General features: G+C 46.2%; 1 protein-coding gene across 1 annotated transcript in view; it reads right to left on the bottom strand.

Annotated features, from left to right (window-relative positions):
* Positions 1–13,556, bottom strand: part of MDGA1 (MAM domain containing glycosylphosphatidylinositol anchor 1) — a 147,783-nt gene that overhangs the window by 83,601 nt on the left and 50,626 nt on the right. The window contains exons 4-7 of the mRNA XM_063152001.1: positions 9,497–9,693; positions 6,570–6,702; positions 1,607–1,876; positions 887–1,216 (exon numbers count right to left, since the gene is read on the bottom strand). Coding sequence (XP_063008071.1) covers positions 887–1,216; positions 1,607–1,876; positions 6,570–6,702; positions 9,497–9,693 — 930 coding nt within the window. The remainder of the gene's footprint in view (positions 1–886; positions 1,217–1,606; positions 1,877–6,569; positions 6,703–9,496; positions 9,694–13,556) is intronic.

The following is a 13,556-nucleotide window of genomic DNA, read 5'->3' on the forward strand; positions in this document are numbered from 1 at the left end:
GCTGAAGTGAGCAGCATCCAGAATAAAGAGTGAGATCAGCCTGGCCTGTGGATCCAGCACAACCAGGGACTGAGAAGTAACATTCTGTGAAGGTGCAGGTCAAAATCTGTGGGCAGCTGACTCCCCTGAGGAGTCTTCCATCAGATTACTAACACAGTGCTTCTTTGTGCTGCACCCTCATGGTCCTGGAAAGGCAGCACAATGACAGGGATGAAATGGAGAGCACAGACGGACCCACCACTTCTACAGAAAGAGAAAGACAGCCCTGAGACTCTATATTTTAGTCCCCAGCATGACTGACAAACACTGACATATTTGTCCAATCCTCACTGGGCCATGGAGTGAAGCTCTGACCCTGATTTTAGGGGGGAGGCATTTATGACACTGACACTCCTCCAGAGAGGGCCCAAGGCAGACTGCATTTGCCATCCAGCAAACATTAAAAGTCTTCACGGAAACTGTATCCTGGAAACAATGCCAAAGAAAAGAAAGAGCAGCTTTTTTTCTCTTTTACTCACTTCTAAGCAAAGGGACACTCGAAAATTGCTGAAATACCACCACTTCTTCCTTCCTTCACAGTGTGGAGGTTTGTTTGAACAATCACACTGTAAAGCTGCCTCTGTAGCTGGAGTGCACTTTGGACTTTTCATAGGGAGAAAACATAAAGGAAGATCTACTCAGTACATAATACATCTGACAGAGAAGTTGTAACTATTACCCATCTCCAATCTGAGCCAAGTGCTTTCCTGAGGATGTAAGACCTTTCTCCACTAGCATTCAAGACATGCATGTGAAGTTCTTCAAAAAAGCCAGAGGCAGGGGCTGTGGGGCAGCCAGTGATGCCAAACACTCCTCTGGGGTCCCCCCCTGCCGGAGAGAGGCTCACCTGTCTCTGAGGAGATGTTCACCTCCACACTGAGGTCAGGAATGGGTGCTCCCTGGAAGGTAGCCACGCACAGGTAGGTGCCATAGTCACTGAATCTCAGGTCAATAATCTCCAAGCTGCACGTCACGGGTGGGAGCTCGGGGTCGTTGCGGGTGATGAGCAGCCGGTCTGAGAACCTGGCTGGTTTTCCGTTCTTGTACCACGAATAGACAACCTTCTCCTGGGGCACAGCATCTACATGGCATGAGAGCTTCAAGTCCTGGCCTAACTGGATGGTCTCGCTCTCTTTGATCACATCAGGCGTGATTTGGAATGTGGCATTCTTCATGGCTGAGATGAACAGAAGCGCAAAACTGGTTAGGGACATCAAAGTATCCTGCATGGGACAGGAAAACAGTTCTTTGCTCCTCAGGAAGGCAATATTTCCATGCAAAATCTGCCCAAAGACCTCTCCCACTTATGTTCCCACAAAATGTCCCAAGGGCCTCCCACTGGCCCTCTGGGCTCATCCAATTCAGGATAATGCAACAGCCCAGGATGAAGCTGCAAGCAGCGCTTGCACAGCCGTTGGTCTGGGAGCAGAGAAACTTGCACAGGCATTTCTCCAGAATATTAATTACTACTGATATCACATTCGCCCTCAGCTGAACAAGAACAGCCAGGAGGAATGCAATTCCCCCATCCCTGAAAACACACGCTCAGAGAGAAGCAGCAGCTTACACCGCACCAGCAGGTTCACAATCTTCTTTGCCGGGTTGCCCACGTTGTTGATGGCCGTGCAGTTGTAGTAGCCCGAGTCCTCCACGCGGATCCTCCAGATGGTGAGGTTGCCTCCTTGCACGAGGCTGTTGGGAGGCATGGGGCCAGGAGAGTGGGACCAAAGCACTTCTGGCTGTGGGTCACCACCCGTCAGAGAGCACTGCATGGTGATGTTGTCACCAGGGTTGACCACCAGCGTCTCATTGACTGACAGCTTCAGAGCAGGTGGGGCTGGAAAAGCACAAAGAGGGACACTTCAGGGCTTGAGAAAGACCCACCCACCTGCCTGTGCACAGCTTCATACTTTTAATGATTTGTTCTTGTTGATGGCTGGTTTGAGTAGGGACAGCTGGAAAGATCTACGAATTGACTACAAATATGAAGTGTTTGTGAATCTAATGTATGATCATTATCACATCTTTGAGTAAGAACACTCTGCTCTTTTATGGCTAGGAAACAGAGCAGGCAGGACCTCACACTGCCCCAGAAAACACTCTACCAGTAGTGCTTAGGACTGGAGCACAAAGCAGCTATGACATTTTATCAGTGCTCAGTGCAGGTTCTCTATGGCTTTAGGATGTAGGTCAGAAGAGAAGCCAAATAAACCCATTCTACACATAAAGGGGTGGCAAAGAGTCAACATTTGGCAGTGAAAAACCCAAGGCCTGAAGTTTCAGGCCACTGAACAACTGCAGCCAGGCCTAAGGGCAATGGAAACCTTTGTAGCCTTGATGGAGAGGAGAAGAAGAAAGGATAGCCTCAAAGGAGCCTGCTTGAACCCAACCACTGCTTGTGCTCAAGGACAGCTGGCATGAAACCACTCCTCTGATTCAGAGTTTCCGTCCCAAGGAGTGAGCTTTAGGGAAGGTCTATCATTAAAAAAAGCTTTCTCAGCTATCCCATGACACAACTCTCTATCTCTCACACCCAACTGGACATCTTTGAGAGGCAAAGGCTTTGCCAAGCAGATAGTCTTTGCAGCTCGGAGACTGATATGGAGGACCAGGACCTGTCTGCACCCTAACAGACGATTAACAGCAGCTCTGACCCAGGTCTTAATCTCCTTCACCTCCTCAGGTGTTTAATATACTTTTCTGTACACCTGGGGGCCATCACAACCAGAGCAATTCTCCTTCACATTCAGATGAGTTGAGACTGATTCAAAGTGTCTACACAACCTCTCCTTTGAATGCCTTGGCGCCTGTTCTTTTGGTTTTATTTTATTTCTCACTACAGCCTCCTCTAGGAACTGATCCAAAATCCTTCCCTTTGTATTCTCCATTTCATTCCATGAAAAGTCTTTCAAAGCCTCTATGAGCACTATCACTGGCTCCATCCAGACAGAGCTGAGAAAGTAGCAGTCCCCAGCAAAAAAGCTGGGAGTATGTTTTAAGTAACAGCCATAATAATGCAAAATAAGACATTGTTCCATATTCATGAAGCCTGATTTAACAGCATCATTATTTCTGCCTCTTCTCTCCCTGGACCCTGTGTTAATGAGCTGTGCTGGATTTGTGTTGGATCTCTGAATTACAGCCCATACAAACAAGGCAAGGAGGACTCTCCTCTCCTCAGCATCGGTGCCATAATTTAGTGGCACAACTACTGCCATGCTGGGATATTGCTTTGGTGTACTGAATATAATGTCCTCCCTGGCCACTGCACATACTATTTGTGTCAGAGATGGCCAGCCATGCCTAAGGAACAAGGTGGCTCTTTTGCTACCTCCACTGGCCATTTTGAGGCCAGTGGTTGGAGCCTTTGAATTTCGGGAGGCCACAGCCTGCACTCAAACAGACTTTGTCAGATCTCTTTGCAGGAGTCTTGTAAATAGTGTGCAAGGATTAATGCTTATTAAACAGCAAAGGAAGGATTTGTACATCCTCACCAAGCTCCAGATGGTTTCATGAGATAGTATGAAGCCCATAAACACAATAGCTCAACTCACCATGGTTGGGCAGGACACATTCCTGTCACTAACTCAGTGTAGCTGACACCAAATAGCTGTTTCTGCCCCTGGACATTGAACTGGTCTCAGGTTCACAGTGCACAGACAAACTGGCAGATGCAGCATCTTGCCTGGGAATCTCCATCCATCCCTGTCAGAGACAGAGAAAGCCTGAGACCAGCCCATGTCCAGAGAGAAGGTGTCAGAGTTGGGGAGCACAAAGCAGAGGTCCTGCAGGCTCTGGTTAAGATTTAGGGCTCTTGCAGGTTTGAGATTGGATATGCAAATATCTGACCCACACTCATCTTGCCCAGCTCTGGGCAAGGCAACATGTTAAAAAGGTGACATGCAAGCACTGCATGAGGGCAGGCTGTGTGTGCATGCATGAACAAGGCAGGGACACTGCAAATCTGCAGGAAGCGAGCTCCCACAACGTGCCCCAGGATGGAGCCTTGGCTGTGGCAGCCTGCGTGGGCTGCCACTCCCCACTCCCACTCCCAACAGCAGACAGAGGTTAACAGACTGCCGACATTGTTATGCAGGAGATGATTCTCATTTATTTGTAACCTGTGGCAATTCCTTTTGTTCTTGGCTCAGAAAACCTGCTGGCGGAGTCTGCCGAGCAGCGAGGGACCATTAAAAACAAAGAATCGCTTTCAATTCCCTTTGAAGTCCAATTTGCTGCAGTAAAACTCCAGAAGAATTAACCAGTTGGGCTGGTTAATATTGCAGAAATTGAGGAAGGGGGAAAAGTCGGCTGCCCCTGCTGTAGCGGGTGATGGCAGCCTGTTGCTGAGCTGGTCCTGTGGCTCTGTGGACCCAACCTGCTGCTCTGGAGCCAGGCAACAGCAGCAGAACAGAGAGGGAGCAGGGACATCTCCTTCCCACTAAGGTTGCAGACAAACAACCCATTCCCTGCTGCAAGGCCCAAGCTGCTGAGCAGAGCTTAGGAGAAGTCCATCTCCTTACCACAGACTATGATCTGCCCAAAGGACATTGAGGAGCCAGCTGAGGAACAGCAAATGAGCTGAGGAGATTCCCCTGGCCTGGCCTGACCTGACCCACCAATTCACCTCAAGGCCTGTAGTGCCTGGACTATAAATATTTAAGAGAGAGAAATTTCCAAGCATTTCAGCATCCTTTGGGCCCTTCTCAGTTATAAAGGCAAAGGCATCCTGAGTGAAGCTGTTCAGGATTCTGGGCACAGCCAGGTCTAGAGAAACTGTGAAAGCACAAGCGCAAGGGGAAGAGAAAAGACCTAGGCAAAATAGGAGAGAATTAAAGAATTTCATTTAAATATTTCCTCACTTATGCACAATACTACCTACAGGGCAAGTAACCCATATAATATTTCATGTTAAATATAGCCATGCTATTTAACATAAACCCTGCTCCCACCGCAATGCCAGCTTCATTTTCACTGCCAACTTTTAATACAATTTGCTAAGAACACATTTTCCATGGCCCCTTTGAGCTTGTAGTGCCAGGCTCCACTGTAACTATGTATAAATATGCATTTATAATTAAAAACAGGAGAAAAAAACTCTAGATAGATGTGCTTAAGAAACTGGTGTAAATTGAGCCATATCGCTGACTTGTCATCAAGTACAACCTGAAAAGAAATTTTCCCCATGACAGGGGATGGATTGAAATAAGGAGTAGTTTCCCTGTGCTTGGGCTGGCAGGGGGAGTGGACATAAAGAGAAATTTGATTTTCTAACTCTTCAAAGGTAAAGGTACACAGGGAAGAAGAGCTGTATAAGATCCTTTTCTTCATCATGAACAGAAGATAAGTTTTTAGAGGGAATATTTCAACATTTGCTACACTCTCATCCTGAGAAATTCAGATAATACGGTGAGTTGTTCAAGACATATTTAGAAATCTTGCTACAAAGAGAATACTTTTTTTCTGACATTAGCTATAATTTGCTTTCTTAAGCTCATTATTTTTCTTCTTCCTACATAAAATGAGGAAACTATTGTTCAGCACCTTGGAACTCAACTCAGATCAATAAACATAATTTAAAAAATATCCACAGTATCCTGTCAACAGTTAACAACATCAAAAAAAGTTCTGTTTCCACTGCACAAAGATGACACAAGGGATGCAAAATGCTTTGTGTTACATTAGAGAGGTGAATAATTCAAACAGTTACAATGCCTTTCTCTCTGATCATGGAATACTCCAGGGCTGGAAGCAATTTCCTGACATTTACTTATTATTTGCAAATATTCAACACACACGAGGGCTTTATGGGATATTCAACACACATGAGGGCTTTATGGGTGGGGATTTTTTTATTGTGTGTAGTTTTGGTTTGGGTTTTTTTAATGGACAGGTTGCAATCCAGTCCTTGCCAGTATTTGCTACATGACACTCAGTTACCGTTCACTTATTGCACGTCAAGCAAGAGGCACCAAAGTGAATCTGCTCACAACTGGAGATGTCCTCAAGCACTGCCAGTACAAATATAAGTGTAAAATGTATTTATTAGGAAGGCACTGGATAGGTATTCTTTTCGCAGAAACTGGCACCAGCGGAGCTCGTTACCTGGGAGGTGCCTAGAGCACAGCCTGGCAAACCAGGCTGGAGTCACACATGGATGAATTATTTGTAAGAACTCCTGCAGCACTGCCCCACTCTAGGCTGTATCAAATCTATTTTTAAAGTCACTTAAAATTATAAATAAATAAAACAGTGTATGAATTAGAAGCTACATAGTGCCTCAACACCTACACGTAGTCTGTTTTAATGATCTCATGGCAGGCCTGGCCACATGCAGTGCTACAAGAAACTAGAGCAGCCCTGGCCACAAGACTTCCATGGGAAGGATCTGTAATCCCATGAACCATGTCAATGAGGTCGGGGTGCTGCAGGCCCTGGACAGAGTGCTGGGTTATCCTCCTGGAGGAGTAATGGCTGTTGAGGAGGTGAAGGGTCAGAGGGCTGCAGGGACCCTTCCTGTCCCCTCTTACCTGTGGTGTTTGTGAGCTGGAAGGTGATGGATTTGTCAGGAATACTGCAGACATTGCGGACAGACACCTGGCACGTGTAGCTGGCATAATCCTGAGGTCGAAGGTTCTTCAGCTTCAGGACTTTGGTTTCACCCTGGGATTTGGGAAAAATAGGGGCAAGAAAAGACACAGGTGTCCAAAGCACAGATCATCAGTCCAAGCCTATATCCTGTCCCAAAGTTTACAGATTACCAGCAGCTCCCATGAAAACCTGAGGGAACTGTGCAGATTTCAAGCCCCCCATAGCTCTATGTAAAGGAGACACAAAATGTTTGCAGTGGTCATTTCACCTCCAGGGTTTCACAAAACACTCAGCAACTGACTGACATGACCTGAGAGCACTGCCAAACAGGTCTGGGCATAATTTCTCATTAACTACTGCCAGAAACATCTTGTAGAACATGACAAACCTTAACCACCCCAGAACAGACCCTGAGATCTAACTCCGATATGTCAGTAGGAACCCAAAGGAAGTCACTGGGGACTCAACATTGCCATACCAAAGTAAATCAGAGCAGATTGAGGCACTAATACTGGCCTAAATATGATAAATTCAACAGTTGTGCTCTAGAAATCTGCAGTACAGGAGGAAAAAAAATTCAGAGAAATACTCAGAGAACTTCCAAAACTTTCTGAGGCCTCTTCTCCAGATTCTAATCTCATTTATGCTGATGTAAATCCAGAGTGACTGCAGAGAGTTTGATAGCCTTTTCTCATTCTAAGGTAACAAATAAAATCACTGCCTGCACTCCATTAGTTACTGGCTTGTTACAGAAACAGAACCAAGTTGTTACATTAACGACAGACGTGTTCTGTAGACTTTTATTTATGGAATGCAGAAAGCTCTGAGAATCATCCTATGGTCTGCTCACCCTGCAACTCGTATGTCTTCTGCTGACAGCTTGTTGCTGTTGTTCTCCTTGAGTTTGTCTAAATCTCTTTTGGAGAAACCATTCCATAACCGCCTGCAAGTGTGAGGAGGTGTCAGCATGACAAATCCTCCAGAGAACAACCTCAGGGGACTGGACAATGAGCTCAGGAATGCTAATATGCAGAGAACAAGGACGTGGGGTGAGTAAATTAGAATGAAAAAACCCAGGGCACCAGCAACCCAAGAGAGTCCTGTCCCCTGAGAATTGTTGCTATGCCACACAGATGATGGCATTTACAATATGTGTGTCATCTACATACTGTCAGGGTCATATGTATCTCCTGTTTATTGATTAGTGAACTTAGGTACATGGGTATAAGCCCTCAGTGTCAGTAAGTTTTAAAAAGCTTAAGCAGTGAAATCTTCACCTCATTTTTAATGTAAAAGCCTATTCAAACATGACACTGATAGAGGATCATCTTTAAGACAACACTGCAAACTCCAGTGAAGGGTATTTTGTTAAACATTCCAGCCAGATTTCCCCTTCCAACAGTGCTGCGGAGGTGTGTTTTTGTTAACTTCAACTCTTACCAACCCAAACTTACAGGCTTGTGCTGGTGTTAAGGAGAGGACTGCAAGGGCATGCCTGTCTGAGCACAGCAGTCCCAACACCCTCTGTCAGAGCTGGGAATGACCCATCATGTCAGCAGCATTGCCTGACAGGAGCTGCAGCACGCTGGGCCATTTAAACATTAATGCTGCAACATGGTGAATTTTTGCCAGATGCCTTATTTAGCTAGAGAAAATATCCCAAGTCCTAAGATATCCTCTCATTAGGCAACATCTCCTGTTAATGACACTGAGCCTAGTGAAAACTGGAAGAGCCCATGGTGGCTTCCTCCAAGGCCAGGGATGTCCTAGTTGGGAGGCACACAGCACGCAGACAAAGCTGTCTTCAGGGCCAAACAGCAGCTCTGACCTACAGTGTTTCTGCAAATCTGCCACTAACCTGCAGCTCTCTCCTCCCTCCTCATCCCCCTGAATATTTCCATTTGGATGCCCATTTTCACGACCTACAGAGATGGCGTGTTTCAATAAAATATGAACATGACTACTTTAACTTAAAGGTTGCCTGGAGCATTGCTCAGAAATCAAACTCAGCCAGAATGTGCTCTGGGCCCAGCTTTGGGAATGCAGGAAGGTGCTTGGGATGAAACAGGAGCCCTGGAGAGCTGCCCTTTCAGCCCTCCCTTCCCACTCATCCCTGCCATGTGCTCCCTAGCAGCCTTGCTGGCAGTACTGGGGCTGATTAGTGTCTAAAGTACATTCAGCTCCTGAGCTCAGCTCAGGGTAACATGCTCAGAGTGCCCTGGCAAAAGAAAAGTTCCCTTCCATCTCCCATTGCATAGGCTGACTAATTACTGTGAAGAAAGTGTTTACAGGGGAAACCTGGATGTGCAGGGCAAGTCCAACACAGGCAGGCAGGAGAAGGAGAAAAGACATGGACACCTTGTCCTAGGACAAATCAGCAAGTGCCCAGGCGTTGGGCTCCCCATTATTGTGGCCATTAGAAAAACTCATGGATCCCACAGCGATGCCTGCCATTTGCTCACACTGCTAAACAAGAAGCCTTTCCCTGATATATGGAGCCTGGGCACTCAATTAAGAAAAAAAAAGTTAGCTATAGGAGATAGAGGAAATGCAGTCTTGGGATTTTTTGGATATTAGTCTCAGTCATCCAGCAGCTGCATAGCCTTAGTAGAGGAACTGTGTCACTGCTCTCAGGGACAGTGATAAAAAGGGAAAGGTCCTCATAGGCCACACTCCCTCCTACTACTCTGCTCCTCTTGCACTCCAGAATTTGCATGCAGAAGGAAGGTCTACCTGCCCTTCTGGAGACAGCCTGCACCTTCTCCCCAGCTTCACAATCCATGCAGGGAAGGAAACACCACCCACCACAGTGCCCTGCATCAGCAAGACACTCAAGACAAGCTGGCAGAGGTTTGCTTATTTTCACCTGCGTGTAAAGGGGCTCGTAGATGTCCACCCCATTGTCCTGACTGTGAGAAAGTGTCTCAGCTCCCCGTTTCCAGATGAAGCGAGCGGGCGGGTTGGAGTTGACCGTGCAGCGCAGGAAGACGGTCTTCTCCTGGTAGAAGCTGCCCCGCACATCACTGATGGTCTGGTGAACGGTGAGAACAGGCTCATCCAGATCTGCAAGGGAGGCAAGGAGGGTCGCAGCCGCTGTTAGCAAAGCCTGGTCTGCGTGCACAGCCTGCAGGGCAGATGGTGCTCCAGGTACCACTGAGGAGAGGGGAAGGTCCCACACACCTGGCTGATGACAACTGCTGATTTAAGAGCAGTTTTACTACCTGAGGGCAGGCAGTACAACCAATATATAAAGGGAACACACAGGAGAAGCCAGAATTCTCCCGCTCGCCACACAAACCTTCAGGGAATAGAAAGCAGTCTCTGGTTTGCAGAGCCCCATGCAGTCCTCAAAAAAACCCACCTGCCTGCCACATGTGTCTCAGAGCAGTGGGCTGCCTCATATTTCTCAATGGTACCCCCCTACAGAAAATCACTACTTTCTACTTCAGTGAGAGGATCCCAGGAAACTCTGTTCCATCATTTCTCCATCTTCTAGCTCCCAAATCTCTCCTGAAATCATGGGACTAAGCCCAGGACTGTAAGATGTCCATACAAATGACATGACAAACCTTCAAGACAAGGAATGAAAGTAAAAAATCAGGACAAAATCAAGGAGCTGAGTTGGAAAGTCATCTAGACAGAGCAAATCTTGTGAGGAATCACAGTAATATGCGATGCAAAACACTGTAATAGGTATGCATAATTTTTCTCTCTTCCTATTAAATATTCTCTGTGTATTTTCTTCAAAGTCTGTGTCAACTGTCCTTTGGCAACTTCTAGTTACTGCAACACTATTATCTCTCCCTAAACTGATCAGATTTCTTTGTTCTCTTTCTTTACAGAAGATGTTCCTTTCAATTTCCTTATTGTACTTGCACCAGACACACAGCCACCATGACTGCATCAATGGTTATCAGTGGCTATATTTTCAAGGACAGAAGAAATAACCCTGCAGGAAGAGAATTTTCTCCATCCACACAGAGCATACTGCCCCACTACAGTTGCTCACCTGCTAAAAAGGGATGATTTTCTCAGAAGTTGCAGCAGATATCAATGTTTGAACATCAAGGTAGCATGAGGGACACTTCAGAGGCAGTGGATCTTTCTCCTCACGAAAGCACTTTGAGACTGAGGTTAAATGTAAATATCCCTTTCGACAAGAATTGGCTCTCTAAAATGGGAATCAGTCCCTGTGTCTTTAAGTATGTCTACAAGGCACCTTTTGAGCTCAAGATGAAGCAATTCTATATCTTCAGGAGCATTATGATGCCATCTTCAGCTGCAAGGAAACTGAGGCACTTGTACCCTGTGTTCTCCTGTGCTGCCAGCACAATCCTCTCTGCACATGCTTCACAGGCTCATCGCCTCCTGCCCTGCCATGCCACCTAATTTTCACAATATTTTATTTTACAGATTTGTAAGTTTGGAGATCTGACTTCCAGAAAGGAAGAGGGAAGCAGGGATGAGTTTCTGCTAACATGCCACCCAAACAATGTATGCTCTCTGCTGAATCACAAGTGTCAACTTGTGGGTTTGCTTCTTTTAATGAGCAGTATGCTCGGCAGACAGCAATTGCTATGTGACCTGAAATTTGTCTGCTTGACCATAGTGCAGAGATATGAGTAGAGCCATTAATGAATAATGACAAGACACAAAATATATCCCATAAAAAACTCCACCCACCTAAAAACACCCACGGCTGAAGAAAAACATATGCAGATGGGGAAAAAAAAGCCTCCTCTCCATACAGTGCTGTCTTCATGTGGCCACAGGATGACTGAACATCAAATTCTTTTGGACCAGGACCTTGAGCACAATCTCTCCTCTTTTCCTCCTTCCTTGTCTTTAACCTTACTTTATTTGTTCAAACTTCACATGAGTGACTCTGTAGCTACCATCCTTCTGAGATTGTTTCTCGGTAAACACTTGCCTTACTAACTGAAGAAGCAGCTCACCATTCCAGTCTCCTAGCTCCCAGCTACTCCCCACACAGAAAACAACATCTTCTTTTTGGTTGCTAAAACTTTCCTCCTTTGAATTCTTCAGCGCTCTTCTGCAGAAGTCAGCTCTAGGTCTAGCCCTTCTGAGAAAAGCTAAAATAAGTCCTACAACAATGTGTATGTCCTTGATGTACAAGTAATGCCACTGCTGTCAGTGAGCTGCTCCAATGATAAATTTGGCCCAAGGCAGTTCATGGTGATGATCACATGGGACGTTTCATGCACAATAAAAGCTTGTAAACATTCATTCTTTTCTTTTCCTTACCTTCTCTCTCTCCCACATGGAAATACTCAGAAGAGCAGCCGCCTCTCTGCCAGTACCAACCAACACTTTTAAGCCTCACTGATGCCCACTTGGGGCAGAGGAATATGATGCTACATGGGTTAGTGTTCTCAGTTTAATATCCTCTTGGCACCAACGGTGCTCTCTGCGCAACCTCACTGCCAAGCACTAAAAGTATGACTGAGGACTAGCAGCATCTGTCAAGGACACCAAGGTACACATGAGAGTGATTACTTACCTCTAACTACAAAATGGGATGCAGGAAAAGAAGGGGTTTGTTTTCAAATTCTGGTTCATTCAGCTGAGGGTTGCCTGGGTGAGTGTTCAACAAAAACCGTGGCTTTTCCCATGTGTTCCCTTGTACCTACTGCAAATACTGGCAGAAAATGGTCTCTCCTCCCCAAAAACCAAGTGATCAGAACAGAGGTGCAGTACCAAGTCCATCTGCAGAGTAGATGTTAGTATGAGAAAGCCCTTGGCCACCCCATTAGCCCCACAGTTCTACAGGTCAGAGCTGCATGAGGGACCACGGGATGCTACATCACTCTAGCTCCAGCCTGCACCGTGGGAGCACCCTCAGGGCATGAAGAGATTCAGGGCACAGTCCTGCTCCTAGAGACCCAGGTCCTGGCAAGGTATCACTCTAAGCCTTGAGAAAACCAAGTATCCTTTGCAATGGAGATTTATCACACGCCTCCACTAAATGGAAGAGAAGAAACAGGCAGAGAAGCCAAGCAGATCTAGGGAGGGTGCCAGAACTTCTCTAAACAAAGTGATGCAATGCCAATGAGGACACACTCATGCTATCCACAGTGACTGCTGTTGAAGCAATCCACTTCCACAGCCTAGACAGGATAGTGCCCACACTACACTACTCCAGTAAAGGGTAGGGCAAGGCAGGAACAGATGGGAGCTACTCCAGCCATACAGTAGGACAGTGGATCATGAACCTACCAAAAGCCAAGGATGCCCAAGTCTGTGGCACATTTTGTGAGAGTCACATCACGCCTGGCCTGGACAGCAGGACTAAAAGGAAGCAGTCAGGCAGCAGCTGCTGGCAGCAAAAAGGTCTGCCCAGACTCCAGGTGTGTACTGAGGTTTTGAATCTTGGAGGTTGTACCACTGACAGATGACCACAGTGCCCTTAAGCTCAGAAGGGAGGAGAACAACCAGAAGGAATGTAGAACAGCTCATGACAGGTTCAGCTGCTTTATCATACTTTACAACTTTTTAGCATCAACCTCTTGTCTTCTCAAATAATATGTGAGGAGAGGGACTTGGTGTTAGTTGGGCTGGAGAAAATTGGAATAGTGGATAGTCAAGGACAATGTAATGCCTTCTCCAAGAGAGCAAAACAAGTTGCCTATATATTAAATCTTGAATTTCTCCCATTTGGGCCTTACAGAGTAAGTTTAGTTTCCCTCCCTTTTGATCACAGCAACCCAAGAATAAATACTAAAGTCCAAGAAGCAAACATTAGGAGAAGCCCTCAAAACTTGAAGCCCAAGGTGGCAAACCACTAGCAGCATCTCCAGGACTCAAGAAGGATGGGCACCAGCCAGAGAAATGTTGAATCACCTTCACATTATGGGCACTATGACAAACCAGGGCAATGTTGAGTCACCTTCATTTTCACCCTATAA

This window comes from Melospiza melodia, chromosome 3 (genome assembly GCF_035770615.1).
Source record: "Melospiza melodia melodia isolate bMelMel2 chromosome 3, bMelMel2.pri, whole genome shotgun sequence".
NCBI lineage: Eukaryota > Metazoa > Chordata > Aves > Passeriformes > Passerellidae > Melospiza > Melospiza melodia.